The 17214-nt window shown below is 32.8% G+C and overlaps 4 protein-coding genes across 7 annotated transcripts; 2 read left to right on the forward strand and 2 right to left on the reverse strand.

The window, feature by feature from the left end:
- Nucleotides 1-1236: 1236 nt before the first annotated feature.
- Nucleotides 1237-4684, forward strand: Rnrs (ribonucleoside-diphosphate reductase subunit M2). Of its 4 annotated transcripts, none has more exons than XM_076385347.1 (7): nt 1237-1305; nt 2645-2707; nt 2784-2972; nt 3051-3286; nt 3351-3579; nt 3664-3882; nt 3960-4684. In XM_076385347.1, the coding sequence occupies exons 1-7, from the start codon at nt 1237-1239 to the stop codon at nt 4110-4112; spliced, it is 1158 nt and encodes a 385-aa protein (XP_076241462.1). In that variant the 3' UTR covers nt 4113-4684. The 4 variants fall into 4 exon arrangements, with proteins under 4 accessions (XP_076241462.1, XP_076241461.1, XP_076241464.1 ...); XM_076385346.1 differs by lacking the exon at nt 1237-1305 and adding an exon at nt 1787-2011; XM_076385349.1 differs by lacking the exon at nt 1237-1305 and adding an exon at nt 1842-1900.
- A 53-nt stretch (nt 4685-4737) lies between these two features.
- Adi1 (acireductone dioxygenase 1) lies at nt 4738-6160 on the reverse strand. The gene is made up of 4 exons (XM_076385350.1): nt 5835-6160; nt 5491-5610; nt 5234-5413; nt 4738-5166 (listed from the first exon to the last, which is right to left on the reverse strand). The coding sequence occupies exons 1-4, from the start codon at nt 5955-5957 to the stop codon at nt 5032-5034; spliced, it is 558 nt and encodes a 185-aa protein (XP_076241465.1). The 5' UTR covers nt 5958-6160; the 3' UTR covers nt 4738-5031.
- Nucleotides 6161-7260: 1100 nt separating this feature from the next.
- LOC143183168 (uncharacterized) lies at nt 7261-10275 on the forward strand. The gene has a single exon (XM_076384633.1). The coding sequence runs from the start codon at nt 7268-7270 to the stop codon at nt 10103-10105; it is 2838 nt and encodes a 945-aa protein (XP_076240748.1). The 5' UTR covers nt 7261-7267; the 3' UTR covers nt 10106-10275.
- A 299-nt stretch (nt 10276-10574) lies between these two features.
- Rap2l (Ras-associated protein 2-like) lies at nt 10575-17053 on the reverse strand. The gene has a single exon (XM_076384474.1). The coding sequence runs from the start codon at nt 16455-16457 to the stop codon at nt 15912-15914; it is 546 nt and encodes a 181-aa protein (XP_076240589.1). The 5' UTR covers nt 16458-17053; the 3' UTR covers nt 10575-15911.
- Nucleotides 17054-17214: the final 161 nt, after the last annotated feature.

Consider the following 17214-nt stretch of genomic DNA (forward strand, 5'->3'; position numbering starts at 1 on the left):
AATCTTTCGAGATAACATAAAATGGCGCTCATTTAAATTTGACATTTTATCATTGTTATGAAGTTTCTCTTCAAAAAGTTTCTACTTAAATTCTGACAACGAGTCGATTATTTTAATCAGGATAAGATATTTATTAGTATATAACAAATATTCATGTATATAACAAATATTAGTATATAACAAATATTCAGTCATTTTTTAATGCAAAATTTTTTCTCATAGAAGAGTGCTTAATATTTAATACAAATTATAATTTTGTCCATATCATTTATGGTATTTATTTACAAATACAAATTCATTTATTACAGATTGGAATAAAAGAAAATGTATGTACAAAATGGACCACATCTGAAAAATATTGTGATTGATTTGCCTTTCAGAATCAGTTGAACAGAAGGAAAATTTCTTTTTTAATCTATACCATGTAAAAGATCTATCTAATTTCAAAACATTTAAAAACAATTGTCTCTATCTCTAATAATTTTTGGAAAGATAGCTTATTGTAACACACATTTTTAATAGCCCACCCAGTATATAAATCATCAAATCTACAAAATAGTAACATTCATTAAAAGAATTCTATGCTTATCGAATGAATGAAAAACGTTTACTGCTAAATGTTTAATAATCAACCATCCATTTTTCTTCACAAAAGTGCTCATTATGCAAAATATTTTTCTGCAAAGAAAGGCTAATTAAAAGCACCAATCGAAGCACACGAATATGTGCCATTGGTCAGAATGAAATGGGCGTGGTTACTATAGAGTCTATTCAAATCAGCTGACGAATGAATTACTTGATGTTTAAATACCAGAGTAACTTTTTACAAGTGTCGATCTCATTGAAGTTCATGCCTCATGTCCGTGGAAAGATTCTCTAACTGTCATGCGCATTCTCATAAGATACGCGGGAAACGGAATATTTATACATTATATATTTTGGTACTTATCTTGACGTAAAAAGGAAGAGAAATTATTTTAACGAGTTTTTGAATAGATATCATTCATAAACATGCGCTTCTTTTGGTATTATGTGAACTGGCGCGTTTTGGCGGCAAACGTTGATCAGCCGATTGGCTAGCAGCGGTTTGGCGCGAAAAGCAGAGCTAACAGAGGAAACCTTTGCCATTAGGTTTTCACATTCAAGTAGCTGATTCCTGTGAGAACGTTTCGTTCGTCCCTTACCGCGAAACTCGCATTTTAGTCATCTTTTCTGTGACAATTATCAAATTTCAAAATGCCACTTCAAGTATCGACGAAGGAAAACATTCGTAAGCGTCTTGAAGACGTTTGTTTGAAAGAAAAGGTCAGTTTTATAAACAGTTTTCTACTACTTTTCTCTACTTCATTTACTCCTTAATTGGTTGTAGTTTAATTGTAATAATTAAAGTGAAATAGAACAAAATGTAGATTTAAAGCATATTTAAAATTGTTATAGTGTTCATTTAATATATTTTACTGATTGAAATTATGACATTCGTAGGCTTTGCTTATGCCTTGACTAATTTTGTAATTTATAAGATATATTTATGGAATTGTAAAAAGAAATTCATTCATTTTATATGTTCGTTAATAATACTTTTATTGTTAGCTTTATTATTATTATTATTATTATTTCGAATTTTGTGTGTTTCGGAACGTTCAGTATACTAAACTCAATTGTACGAAATTTTCGATCTCCTGAAAATGTCTGGAGAAAAAATGTTCGAACGTCTAATAAGTCATAAATGTAAACATGTTACGAATAACGTTTGAAATCTTGATGAGTAATCTCATTTAAATAATATTTAATTGAATTCACAATTTTTGTGTTAATATTTCGCATTTACATTAAAAAAGAATGGATATGTAGCTACTACTGTCACATGTGCTCAGAGTAACTCCAATAACTCATTATATTTGTAAGAATGATTAATGTTATGAAACTGTTATCCACGCAAGTGTTGATAAATGTTTTAGTCCGTTTATTGAATAAAAGTAGAGAAACATTATTACTCATGAAATATTTCATGGTATGATATGTATTAAAAAAAGGTTAAGTTACACAGAAGATTATTTATACTCATTTAAAGTTCAGTTTAACGTATAAAAAGAAAAATAGTATAAATATAATGCATAAAGCATAGATTATATATATTCAATTTTTGATTTATAATTTTGTAATGAAAATACAGTAATGCACATGTGATCCCAGTGCAATTTATTGTATATCCTTGTAAGCCATATACAACTTGATAATGACTTGTACATATGTTGTTTCATGCTATTGTGCAATGTAATTGTGCAGTTACTATCGTGATTTTATATGTGCTTTTGTTACCTATTAGAACATTCAGTGAACACATTCTAATTGATACTATAAATTGAGTTGGAATATAACAAAAATTATATGTATGAGGTTTATAAGTACATAGTATTAATGTAATGAGTTACCTGCAAATATTTATGCAAGTGTATATTTTTAAAAACACAACTAAAGAAATGAAACCTAAATAAAGAATTGTTTCAATCTTCAGACACTACAATTTGTACTTTACTTTTTATATCTTGTATATTTTTGTATATTATGTGCATTCTGTAATTTTTAGTAATGTGTCAATATCATTAATGTGTTAATTGTTCTTTTTTTTTTCTTGTATGTGTAGACTTCTCCCAAAAAATTATGTACTTCTCCAACTATTATCGACGAAAATGGTATAAAAAATGGAGTAAGTGACTCTATTTATATTATTAGTCGAGTAGTTGAATAGAATTTTACTAACTTTTGTTCTTATTATTTTTTAGGTGACTAAAATGAAAGTTGTAAAGAAAATTCAATTAAAAGAAACAGAGTTTAATCCAGAACTAGAACCATTACTAAAAGAAAATCCACGTAGATTTGTTGTTTTCCCCATACAATGGCCTGACATTTGGCAAATGTATAAAAAAGCAGAGGCTTCTTTTTGGACTGCAGAAGAAGTAGATCTTTCTAAGGTAGGTATTTTTATATCAAAACTTTTAGGTATTTAAGATTGAACAAAAGGTTAACTGTAATTTCTGTCCCCTTTGTAGGATATTTTTGATTGGAATCGTTTAACTGCCAGTGAGAAACATTTCATATCTCATGTGTTAGCATTTTTCGCAGCTTCAGATGGAATTGTCAATGAAAATCTTGTCGAACGATTCAGTCAGGAAGTACAAATCACAGAGGCACGTTGTTTCTATGGCTTTCAAGTTGCCATGGAAAATGTGCATTCAGAAATGTATTCTTTATTAATTGACACTTATATTGCAGACGCCAAAGAAAGGTAACTAGTAAATAAAATAAATTTTCTGAATAATCAAAAACTTAGGGACATCTATTTTTTACAGGGACTTCTTATTTAACGCGATTGAAAATTTGCCGTGCGTCGCGAAAAAAGCTAACTGGGCGTTGAATTGGATAAATCATGACACCGCGACTTTCCCTGAACGTGTAGTTGCTTTCGCTGCAGTGGAAGGTATCTTTTTCAGTGGTAGTTTCGCTGCTATTTTCTGGTTAAAGAAAAGAGGTCTTATGCCAGGACTTACATTCAGTAATGAACTTATTTCTAGAGATGAGGTTTGTGTATAAGAAACATTCTTCGAGTTTAAATCACAATATTCAGCATAGATTAGATAATGAAGAAATTTTGTTCTTCTTCAGGGTTTACATTGCGATTTTGCATGCTTAATGTTCAAACACATTGTACAAAAACCGTCGTGCGAACGAGTCACGTCGATTATTAAGGATGCTGTTGAAATTGAGCAAGAATTTCTAACAGATGCCTTACCCGTTGAAATGATAGGCATGAATTGCAAGCTTATGTGTCAGTACATTGAATTTGTGGCAGATAGATTACTTGTCGAATTAGGCTGTCAAAAGGTATTTAACAATATTGCAAGTTAAGCATGATCTTAACTGATAACATATTTACCAATGTATCATCTTTTTACTTGTAGATCTACATGTCAGAAAATCCATTTGACTTTATGGAACATATATCCTTAGAAGGTAAAACGAACTTTTTCGAAAAGAAAGTTGGCGAATATCAGAAATGGGGGGTGATGCAAGACAGAACTGAAAGCAATTTTACACTTAACGCCGACTTCTAAGTTAGTAGACAGACATAATTAGTAAGGCTGATAATTATTTTTTTTCTTAAAACAAAATACGCAGGGTTTTATCCCAAGATATTTCTCATTATTTATAAATTTTGTAAAACCGTTTTGTCGGTACGTGTGAACGAAATCGAAAATCTTGAATATTTCTTGTTTAGTAAGAGTGGTCCAACATTTATTATTTGTTAAGTCTATGAGAAATAGTACTAGTATTTATTTTTGAGGCAGATTTTTACACCTTGACGATGAAACAATCAAATTACTGTTGTAGATATACACGTATTTTTCTTACTGCATTTCTTTTGAAGCAATGATAACTGTACATTAATCACGACATTAAAACGCTATCTGTTTAGATAAAATTGTTAGGAATTATGAATAGAAGTTCGAAGCTTCACAACATGTAAATCCAAATTGTATAGAAAAATGTACGGGAATTCTATGTTCAAATGTTTGATAAGTGAGACTCTATACAAACATCTCAGTATTTACTTAAATAAGACTTTTGTATGTATGTATATAATTTAACAAAAAAGAAATAAATAAAGTGACTATTGTAAGCTGTAGACAGTAGAAAACGTTTATGAATCAAAATATTACGAGAAGTTTGTGTAACAAAATCTTTATTTCACTGCTTCATGCATAACAATTATAAATATATAAAATATATGCTCCAGATAATTTGTAAAACACGGTTTATAAAGTATATCTATATAGAGTATAAAAACGATCGAACAAACTATTTTCCACCACACAAATGATTATTGTGGAATGTGAATATACGTTATTACGTACACAATTGTTTTATATAAACTTCAACTAGCATCATTTAAATGAATTTGAATATTAACGTTAAAAATTAAATTTGTATCGTATTTTCCGATATATCTATTTGCGAAAATCGTACAAAATATTATACAGGCTGCGCTTGAAAACCATTGTGTAAACGATTAAGATAACTTTTACGACACTCCATATCGTCGGCGGGTCTATTATAAGGCAACCAAACAGGTTCTCCCACAAAGTAACGTTTGGCTTTTATATAATTCTATAAAAATAAGAAAATATGAATGACAAAATTCCAATTAAACTTAGTCAAATGATACAAAACTTACATTAACATCTAGGGTAAACCGATGATATATTCCACTAGGAATAATTATTAAATCTCCAGCTTTAACTTCAATACGTATCCATTGATCATTTTCATCTCGAACATCAAAGTATCCAGATCCATCCAAGACTAATCTTATTTCTTCATCTGTATGAAGATGCTCAGTGAAGAAATTTTTTAACTAAACATTTTTTAAATGACAGATTATTGTTTCATCTGAAATGTTAGAGTTACTGTAATTTAAATCTTTTAACTCACTTTCTCCTCGTAATTAGCAAGGCATTCTTTTGAACATGTGATTTCATCTTCGTACGTATAGCCGCGTTGTTTTCTCAAGTCATTCAATGTAGCATCCGTTTTGTAGTTCTTATAATCGATCTATATCAACAATGTCAATTTAAATTTTTGAAAATATGCCGCCAATTAAATCGAATGTCTTCAAGGACATATAAAGGTTATCTATTATAATAATTAATTTTAATAACAATCGTATCTGTGTAAAGTAGTCAACGCGAAACGACGAAAAAAATGATAAACCTAATGACAGATGTCATTAACTTATAGTCACGAAACATGAATTAAATATCTGAATGAGACTTAACCTGAAAATGTTCAACTCCCGTTCTTTTATACAATTCTTCGAGGGAAAGAAATTCAGGCGGTTCTTTATGGTGTTCTAATCGCTGATCAAAATCACTATTGTCCATATACCATGCACAAACCATTTTTACTTTTGCGAATGTATGTATTTAAATGAAATACAGTTTCTCGCACTCCTTATTGTATAGAGTAATTTCAGTAATAACGTTATCACATCACGCAATACTGCTATCATGTTCGTTCAGTTACAAAATAAGTAAAAGCGTAGAGTTATCTCTACGTTGACCTTGTTAAATCGATTAAAAAAGTATTGTCATACTGTTTCAAGTCATGTAAAAACTCTTCTCTATTCATTTTATGAATTAAATCTGTAAATTGTAAAGTACGATGACCCTAAGTCACAGTTTTTCTTACATTTTAAGTATCAACTCTTTGCTTATTAGCGATTATAAATTAAAATTCAAAGAAACAACTCTTGAGTCTCTGTATAGTTAAGTAAGATCTGTCAGTATTTAGCTTGCATATCAACGAACAAATAAATTTTTATATCATTTTATTAATTATAAACTGAGCAAATTTTTACAACATTTTCATATTAATAAGTATACAATATTTGGTGCTTAATATAGCTTATTATCATTGCATAATGCATCTTAGAAGTTCTGTGATGTCTCAAAATATATAAATAGCAATATATTCATAGCTATGAATATGTATATACAACTTCTTATTTTACAATTTTATATCTTCTGTATACTGTTTTAGTTTGTAAATATTCTCGTAAGATGGCTATAGAGTTCTATGTCCATAAAATAGGCAAATTTTTAAAAGACGTAAAAAATCTGTAAACGAACAATCACGTTGTTTAATAATAATTGTTTCTATTGTTCACGATAAGATAACAACATTATGTGATATAAAATCATTATTAGCTATAGTATTCTTTCTGACACGCCTAGAAAGAGCAACCATTTCTGTTGATTTCTGTGCACAGATTTGTGGTATTAAGGACAATGTTTTTCAATCAATTGTAGTCTCATGGGATTTGTGTTAAAGCCGGCTTATTTACAAACTCGCATTAAAGCATTGTTTAAAACTAAAAGACACAATTTGTCGTAATTTATGTAAATTATATATCGACATTATTGCGTAAAAACCGCTAGGTAATAGCTGAGTTTGTTTTTTTGTCGCCAATTTCTTTTTAACAAATTGTGCAAATCGTTGAAGTATTTTAATTTAAACATAATCGATATTAATTAACAACGAAGTTAGTTATTTACGTTTTATTTATAATTATCATTAAATTTCTTAACAAATACATTTATTTCAGAGGTATAAGAATGTTAACTGAAGTGTCTTAAAGAGTTTGATAAATATAACAAAAATATTCTTTACAATCATATAAAGTGGTGTAGTTAATAATTTCGCACCAACAATGGATGACATGAATGAATTCTACAAAAAAGTTCAGATGCATTTTATGAAAAAGAATCAAGAGTGTGGTGAATTACAATATATTAGTTCACGTACAACAAGTGAGAGTAATAATCACATTGATGATATGTGTAAAACAATAGTCAACATATTTGATACCTATAAGGTTCCTATGAAAGAAAAGGCTTTGATTGATAATAAGCAATGTGTACAATCATACATATATTTATTATTAAATACTAAATTCAAGAATCAGGAACGTCTGGCAGAAGATATCATTATTGGTCATTTAGTTGACATGTTCCCACCTATCTCTCCATATTTGTTCATAGAAATATTGTGGAATCTTGAATATGATAAAATTCTAATCGAGTCTCTTTTGTATATGCCTCTTGATTTATGCACAGAAATAGTGGAAATACTTAAAAAGTGCATAGAAGAACTATCTTTTCGAAGATCTATAGATAATATATGTCAATTAATATTAATTATATATACCAAATTTATTCGGTTAAAGGAAACTGGTCTACAGTCTACAACCCCTGAAAAGAGCATAGAACATTTCTTAATTGCATTTGAGGAATTGTTATTATCATTAACAGATTCAAGATTCATTGATAGAACAGGAGTATCAAATTTAAAAAAATGTGAACGATATGGTATTGTATTAAAAAGATTAATTTCTACAGTAAAAACTTGTTTAGAGTATAAAACTAAAGGGATCTCCATCTCTTATGATGTAGCAAAATTATATAATGTTACATTTGGAAGAGAGGTGTTCATAAAATGTGAAGATGCACTTATGGAGAACTCTGTAGCAATGTTAGATCAGAAATTAATGGATTTGCTACTAAATAAGATCAAGGAAGTAGATTGTAACACTTACCTAAGCTGGGCAGAAGTGGATGATGAAGTAAATAATATGATTTCGTTGCAACGTTCAATTGGAAATGAATGTTATTACTTTATAGAATTTCTACAAAATAATGAACAATTATCACAAAGTGCTCACTTGATAGAATGTTTACAGCATTTATCTTCAAAACCAGACACCAAACAATCCAGTTTTGTTTTAAGTTTGCAAGAACTCTGTACTGAGATATCTGATGATAAAAAGGAACTCATGCAAGAATTGCTATGTAGATATAAAGAATGGGATCATTCGATTATTGATTTCGTTTATAAAAATCGATCTCTACTGAATAAAAAAGACTTTTTAAATTTATTGCAATATCTTACTTTTATTCTCATGCAAACAAATGAAGACGATTTTAAAGAACACTGTTACAATATAGTTACGAAAATGGTGTTACTAAAAAGTGTACCAGATATTTATGAAATTGTGATAGCATATCTAACAAAACATGATGGTAAGAGTTACTTAGAATCTCTACATACAGAAGAAACATTTAATGAATTTATTGCAAGAAATCCTAATCTACAGATACCAACAAATTTAAAAATCCTTTTACTATTTCTTCTGAAGAATCTTGAATTGGTACTGACTATACTTACAAAAATTACTATTGGAAACATTCATTATAAGAACATCATGATTTCTACTACTGATATGCTTCTAGTATCGCCTTTTATGCAAATAAGAGAGGATAATGATAAAATATTTTTAGCCAGTATCCTAAAAAACATTTGTCTACAAGATGTAGAATGGAATGGAAAAAAATTTATGGATTTTATACAGATGGCAGTAGACAAATCTATAATTGGAGTAAATGATTTGGTAAATGATGTATTCATACCATACTTGGATGGAAATAGTTCAAATATATCAAATATAAATTCAGTTCTCAATAATATTCGTATGTTGCAAGATAGATGTACCAAAGATACAAATGTTAAAGGTTTGGTAATAGCACTTGCAAAAAAGATGTCTTTCTTCAGAAAAAATACAAGTATCTCCAAATATGTAAGCAGTGAAACAATTGGTCAAATAACAAGGATATTAGAATATTTCCTACAAATTAAAAGACACAGAATTACTGCATGTACAAGAAAAGAGATAATCAATGTAATTGAGTCTATTACTGCACCAATAGACAAGTTATATTTTGCCTCTCTTTGGCATTTAACACAAAAAGGCGTTAGTGTAGTTGATATAATAGAAGATTACGAAAGACATTATTTTACTGTATTAAACAAATTGAAAGAAGATCCTAAGGTATCAGAGAAACTCCAGAATTATTTGTCGAATTTTCGTTTACAAAGAGAAGATTTTCTGCGTCATTTGATTACTCAATTAACCGACGAAGAGTATCACAAAATCGGTTCAGACTTAACTGTAATGTATTGGTTTGCTTTTGGGTGGAACAATGAAATTGAAGCATTCTATCACTTGTTACGCTTAACGATAGAAATATGTTGTTTAACATTAGAGTATCCATCCATTGGTGGAAACACTTTATTTGCATTTCTATTGAAATCTTTTCTACGCTTTTGTAAAACGTTTCTACTACTCGAACGAATGAAAAATCAAGAAACAGTATACCGATATTTAATCGAGAACATTAACGAGTTTAATGAAAGCATAAGGCATAGTCCTTATGCACAGCTGTTTGCTACTTGTCTTACAAGTTTGAACAATAATAGGCAACCAGATATTACTAGTCGTTTACAAAATGCCTTAAACATTTTGTACCATTTCTGTGATCAGTGTCTTGAATTAAACTGTGAATACAGTGAAGAGATTCCAAAGATACCTCATTCTCCTAAAATTTCAAAGTTCTATATAACTCATGAAATCATCTCTACTTTTATTAAAGTACAAATAACAGAAGCGTATGAATGTGTCAGAAGACTGAATGAATTATTTGTTTCAGACTGAATCAATAGTTAATATTTTTGCAATACACTTAAGTAACTATAACTACAAGCTGTGAAAAAGATTACAGACTAATGATTCTTTTAAAAAGAATTATATATCTGTACTCAAAACGATTGAAACATCACTAGATTTACTTTTGTATTTTTTTCTTAAACAAAACAAGCTTTTGTTTTATAAGAATCATACAAATAGTTGTATTGAAGTTCATAAATTAGAAAAATAATAAATTTATTCTATACAACTCTAGAATGACCTTTCACATTTTATTACTTGCACTGGATTAGTTCTTAAATTCATCAAATCTGATTTGAATCGGATTTTATTTATAATATATATACTTACCATTAACTATGTAACAAAATACCACATGAAGATAAAGGAAGTTCTGATTTTCTACCAATTTACATTGTATAAACTATACATTATAATTACATGATGCATATGATTAATAGTAAAAAGGATTATCCAATCAGTACCAAACTTATTGTTTTTATTCTATATTATATTTGTGCGATATTGCCAAAATGCCAGTACAATGGTTAGTAATAAAAAAATGTGAAAAAATTGCATACAAAGAAAAAATGTGCACCAGTATTGAGACAGGAAAAATCAAATGGGTAGCTTTTGCAGGACAATCTCAATGCTTCCATGGAAAAAATTCACTTTACAACATATAAAAACACTTTCTGCTCAAACATTACTAATAGATAATAATAATATACTATAAATATTCAAATGAATCATCTTATACAAGCTACATCAGAGAACTGAACTTCATAGCAATTACAACATTAAAACAAAATAGACTGGAACAACAGATAGTACACATTCTTCTAGCAGAAAGTATGTTTTCTAAGCTCATGCCCTACATTTTTTCCATGTCATTGAGTTACAAGAAATTCCATACTGACTAGATTCTTAATGCTGGTAATTTAAACTGAACGCACCAATAAGAACAATTCTGCAAATCTTGAATGAAAAGGAGAAAAATACTGCTATACATAATAGAAAATTATTATTTTGAGACTTTTCTTTCATTTAAAAAAAAAAAAAAAAAAAAAAAAGAAAAAGAAAAAAAAGAAGAAAATGCATTTTCTCATTGATATTCGTCCATTCTTTCTTGCGACAAAGAGGGAAATATACAAAGTACTTAAACATCTACAGTCTATGTTTCTTTTCGTCTTCGCCGCAGGTAAAAAATAACGTACGCATTCTCTTTTCGCCTATCTCCATGTTCGACGCAAGTAAGAATAAACAGGCAGAGAGAGATTAAAATTACCAGCGAACGAAAATTTTCGCGGATGGTGTCGTTTTATAATGTGTCCTCGAGTATCCGTTTTCTCGTCTACCCAAGTGATCAAGCGAACACAGAGTCGTCTAATCGGAGACGACGAACCGAGGAAAGACGATAATAAAACGAGCAAACACGCGCACGTGTTTCAACGAACGTCACTCCGTCAATGAAATGCACATTTTTTTACTGTAAGCCATTCATTGTTGTCTTTTGTCAAATGTCAGATAATCATTTATCGGTATTCCTTTTTTTTTTTATTATTATCATTATCATTATTATATATAATTCGACGCTATAATATTTACAGATTCTTCACATTGTAAAAAATATAACGTATTTCGTACTCAATATCATACGCAGGTAGTACTGAAAGGCCGATATACATCTAAATCGTGGTGTTTTTCTTTTCTTCATTTTTTCCTTTTCTCGAATTAATGTGACCCAGTTGCGTAACAAATCTGCATGTATACATATATACGTATCCGTGTATATATATATATATACACATAATATATTTATTTATTTATATCTAATTATAAAATCGTATGCGAATCGTTTGCATGTGGTAGTGAAAAACTCTTGTGCTTTCTTCCCCTCGAGCCTTTTTTCTTTTCTTGAAACAATCGTGGAAGGATTTGCTGGCCGAAACAAGGAAGTGAACGAAACGGACCTGGTCCTTGGACACTGATATGATGACTCAGACAGATCGTTCGATTTTTCAACTTTACTTCGATAGCTTTCCAAGCGAACGAGACAATTCTGCTGCTGTAAGGCGAAACGACCTAAGTTATATTTTCAGAAAATTCGAGTTGAGGCCTAAACTGATATCTAGAATATAGAATTTATACTTGCAAAAAGAGACAGGACACTAAAGGAATTTTTTTACTTAAAAATAAGGGTTCAAGAAGACATCAGTCCATAAGACGGTATTAAAATCGAAAACTTTGAATGTCAATATCTCCAAAACAAAAACGTGACTTAGGGTCAGTTTGCCTGACGACCACAGAATTTTCCTCCCGTAAAAAAGTCCTAGCGCATTTTTTATTATTCCCTTTTCTTAGAAAAATATTCTTAAACACGATCCTGCGTCGCGTCAGTCGTACGAGTGTATGTGTGCGTAAACTATTCGGAAGCGATACAAAATATAGAAGTATTTTTCTTTCACACCTTTGTTTTTTCGTGTATATTAGAGAAGTATGCACCTGGAAAGCTATCCGCGGCTCTACATTTTTTTCCCCTTCTTTTTCTATTTCTCGCCCTTTGCCGGTCCATGGTTTTCGCGAAGCACAAAAAACCCAGGAGGGCGGAAAACGCAACGATAATAGGAGCGTGAGCGATTATACCGTTTCACAAAGAGGCCTTTTGATTCGCCGTTGAAAGGCTTTCACGCGCGGTCATTATCGTCGTCTTTTAATAGAAAAACTGCGGTTACATCTACGGGATCACAGCAAGACTATGAATTTTTTTCGAGTGATAAAATAGAGGATACGAATAATTATCTGTTGCCCCCCCTACCCCCCTTTCCTCCCCTCATTTTTTCCTCCTTTGCCTGTTTAGTAGTTGAGTACAGTGAACGAAATGTGGATGGCCGATTCGCTACGTCGGTATTATACGCTCCGCCAATTTTAAACTGACGAAACGTATTAGCACCCTTCATTAGTCGAATACGCGAGGCTATCTAACCCTCCACAGACAAATATATTTTTTCAGACGCTGTAATTAGTTTTTACTAAATTATACGACTATTCCTTAAGCAAAGTATTTAAAATAAAAGATACAAGTTTGAAGGGAAGCATGGGAAATGTACAATCATTCTTTTGCCGTCGACCCAAATTGTCTGTGAAGGGTTAATACATTGTTTCCTAAATTGAACACATTTTTATGTTTATATTGCATATGTATTTCAAACGTGATACTACTAAAAAACCGTGATTTTTAAAGGTAAAGTAGTGGTAATATTCCTCTATTCATAGTACAAATTTGGATAATTAAACTTAAATTAATTCTAAGAACTATTAGAGGAACTATTTAAATGAGATAATTTTGTTTCTTTTTTGTCGATATTATTTGTTTGGTAGTTTTTTTCCAAGTTCATAAATTCTTAGTTTTTATGAAAAACAAACGTTTCTAAATTGTACCACTTTTGAAATATATGTGCGATATGTATTAAATGCTTAAAGAGATTAGACTGATATCTAGCCACGCGTACCCATTACGAAATAACCTCTTTAAAAAGTGCACCGACAATTGGAAAGAACGAATTAATATACGATCGATAACTCTTCCTAACGAGCAATATCGTTAGACCCTACTAACTACCAATGATAGAAATACTGTACATCAGTTCGTTTGCAACTTTTCAGTTCGACTTTAAGGGTCCACCGATACGATTTGAAAAGGTCATCGGTCGTGTACAAAATTCAATATCGTTAATCGATCCGAAAGACTGATAAATCTAGATGAACAAGTAGATTATTATACAAACTATAAATACACGGTTTTCTTGTTTCCTCAGAGATTAGAATTAATATCCTTCAGTTAAACACGTAAAAAAGAAATGAAAGTCGAGCGAACAACCCTTGCTTTGCTTTTTTTTTTCTTTTTAAGGTACGTCGTGCAACAATCACACGGAAATTAATGACTTCAATGGTGGCGTTAAATAATAATAACATACCGAGCTAATGTAATGACTGTTATAATATAAAAAGCGGTATTTAACATCGGATAATATGATTTTTGATCACACGAGAAAAATGACACACGACCTACTGCTACTTATAAGGGAGTTCCATTGCTTCTTTTTTTTTTTACACATCCATCGGTTTTCATTTACAAGTTCAATGGCAATCGATTTCAAAAGGAGATTCTCTGTTTAAAGCAATGGATACATTAGATATTTTTTTATGAGTACCACACATTTATTTTGCAGTTGAAGGGATCAATGTACCAGCAAGCCTTTGTTAAAAATGGTTTTCAAAGTGTTGCATTTTCTCTTGCTGGCTTAAAATTGTCTATAAAACTTATTGGAAATTGTATAAAGATTTTGTAATTTTTTTTTCCTATTATACAGACTTTACCATATACATCCTATAATTATGTTACGATTGACATTATGTACTAATGTTCCTCTGTATCATTACCGTAATCTCCTTTTCATCCATGTACTTCATTCTTCGACAATCTTCAACATTTTCTTTCAATTATGCCTTGACTGGTTTAAGCAACAGATGCTGTGCTTTTAGTTTTTCAAAATCCATAGTAAAACAAGAATACAAATAGTATCCGGTACTTGATAGAATCATATTGAAATCCAGTGAAATTCAATTATTCAAATATGGGTTGTCTTGTATATAAAACTATCTATTACCAATCATTTGTAGTATTCTATGTTTTCTTCAATAAAGTGCATTTCTACTATTAGAACTGTACATTCAATACCGGTACCATTAACAACACACTGTTCGAGTTCTTTATACACAGTATTCTTTACCGCAGCCTCTGACGTTTGAGCATGGGTAATATTTATATATATCGTTAGTGGATATCATTGCACAATACATATCTAAGACCATCTATCCTCTTTCGAGTTGTTAACTATACACTGTAAATAATATTTACTCAGTCATTTTAATTCTTTTTTCACTGTGTCAAATGGCTGACCACCACAGTGATTCCTTCAATATCTGCAAACAGTTCAGATGCTCTATCAATTGGCATCCAAATCAGTGAGTAATAGAGGTTCGCGGATCAGAACGAATATGCAACGGGTGCTTCTTTCAGATTGAGCAGAAAGCTAGACATATCGAGTTTGGTTTCGCCGTTAACAAGTAACAACTATCGCAGGGCAGTTCTGCTATCACCCTTAATGCTATTCTCGTCCTTCTCTAATTCCATTCTATGAGAGTGGAGCGAAAAGTTCACAGCTCGACATAGAAAGGCACTACTAGTTGCATAATTAGTCTTTCGAATTCCTGCAAAGTTTCCCATTGTTCTTGCAAATGCAGAAACTTTTCAGAAACTCCAAAAACTGATGATACAAGTCTTGTCTTTTTATACCCAGTCATCAACTTTTCAATCCACCCTCTTCTCTCACTCTTCTTCTGTGGAGTATTGGTCCTTTGCTGACGGAGTTACCTCTTTCATTGCCCTTCTTACACCTACCATTATATATTACAATAATATTACATATAATACTATCCGTGTATATTAAAATATTTAACAGCCGGCCAGACAGCGGACTGCGATCTTCCAATAGAAAAAGAACCAAGAGACGGCATTAGTCTTTGACATAGTCGAATTCATGAAGATCCATGGTACGATCCAGGGTAACGTTAGTCTTATAGATTGGCGAATTCACAGCACAAGCCCAAGAAACTGAGCCCAAGAGAGAGAGAGAGCCGTAGCCACTGGACAAAACTGCACTTCATCCAGCGCACTGCGATCATCCGCTACGTACGTTTCCTTTACCTAAACGTGGCTCGGTCGACCCGACTGCGGACTTTTGATTAATCATTAGAGGACGCTGCAACAGCAGTAGGTCTTCTTCTCTTTCTCGGGGCTGAAGTTCATCTCGCGTACGATCTCCGCGAACACTTCATTGACGTTCATCCGGTTCTTCGCGGAGGCCTCGACGAACGGGCAGCCCCAGTGTTGCGCCAGAGCGTTCCCTTCCGCAGTGTCCACCTCGCGCTGATGGTCCAGGTCGAGCTTGTTCGCGACTAGCAGCACGGGCACCCTCTCGGTGCCTTTCACGCGCGTGATCAGCTCCTTCATCGCCTTGATGTCCTGGAAGGTCTGGTGGTTCGTTAGACTATAAACCACGACGAACCCTTGGCCGTTCTTTATGTAAAGGTCGCGCATACTCGCGAACTGCTCGGTGCCGGCGGTGTCGAGGATCTCGAGGACGCACGGTGAGTTGTCCACCTCGATCTCCTTCCTGTAGAAGTCCTCGATCGTCGGGTCGTACTTCTCCATGAAGCAACCCGAGACGAATTGGACGGTGAGCGCACTCTTTCCTACCCCGCCCGAGCCGAGGACGACTACCTTGAACTCGCGCATCTCTCTGCCAGCTCGCCTCCGTCTCCTCCTCTTCCTCCGCCTCCTCGACGTGTCCAGGACCGAGAGGAAGGTTCTCTCTTCCCCGAGCACCTAGCGATATTATCACTATCCTCGCACGTTCTTCCTTCCTGAACGCGGGGTTCGGAACACTCGTCGCTGCTACTAACTCCTCCGTTCTCGTGTCGCTGGGCGCAGCACGTTCGAACAGCTCTTATCAGCGAACAAAGGCATCGATGATGTTGCCACACGATCGATGGATCACGCGCAACGTCTCATCGCGAAACGCAGCCGTTCTCAACGCCCGAAGACGACATGACAGCACTCTATTCGCACTCTCTGTCACACACACCGCAGTCCCCTGGCGACGTTCGCCTGGCCTGCCTCCTTCCTGTCTCGCCTCTGCCCCTCACTTCTTCCCTAGCTCTGACGTGCGTGACGCCATCTTATCATCGCTTGGATTTTCTTCGAACCCCCTGTGGCACACGAGCATCGAGCACTAAGCTCCTATCTCTGCTTCGGCCTCCGCCGCTCTACAGTTTACGTATTTCGATATATATGTATCGCGTTCTCAACCGCTTCTGCCGAAGGGCTCCCAAAATCGAGTTCTTTTAAGTCGTGTTTCCAACCTTCTTCCACTTTCTTGCTAGTCTTTTGGTCCTCGGTGCAAAGGTGTCTGACGATTGGTGGATACTGAGCGGTGACGAGGAGTCCGACCAATAGGATCGCTGGACGAGGGGACTGTGATCATGCTCTTTCT

Source organism: Calliopsis andreniformis, chromosome 9, assembly GCF_051401765.1.
Source record: "Calliopsis andreniformis isolate RMS-2024a chromosome 9, iyCalAndr_principal, whole genome shotgun sequence".
Lineage (NCBI taxonomy): Eukaryota > Metazoa > Arthropoda > Insecta > Hymenoptera > Andrenidae > Calliopsis > Calliopsis andreniformis.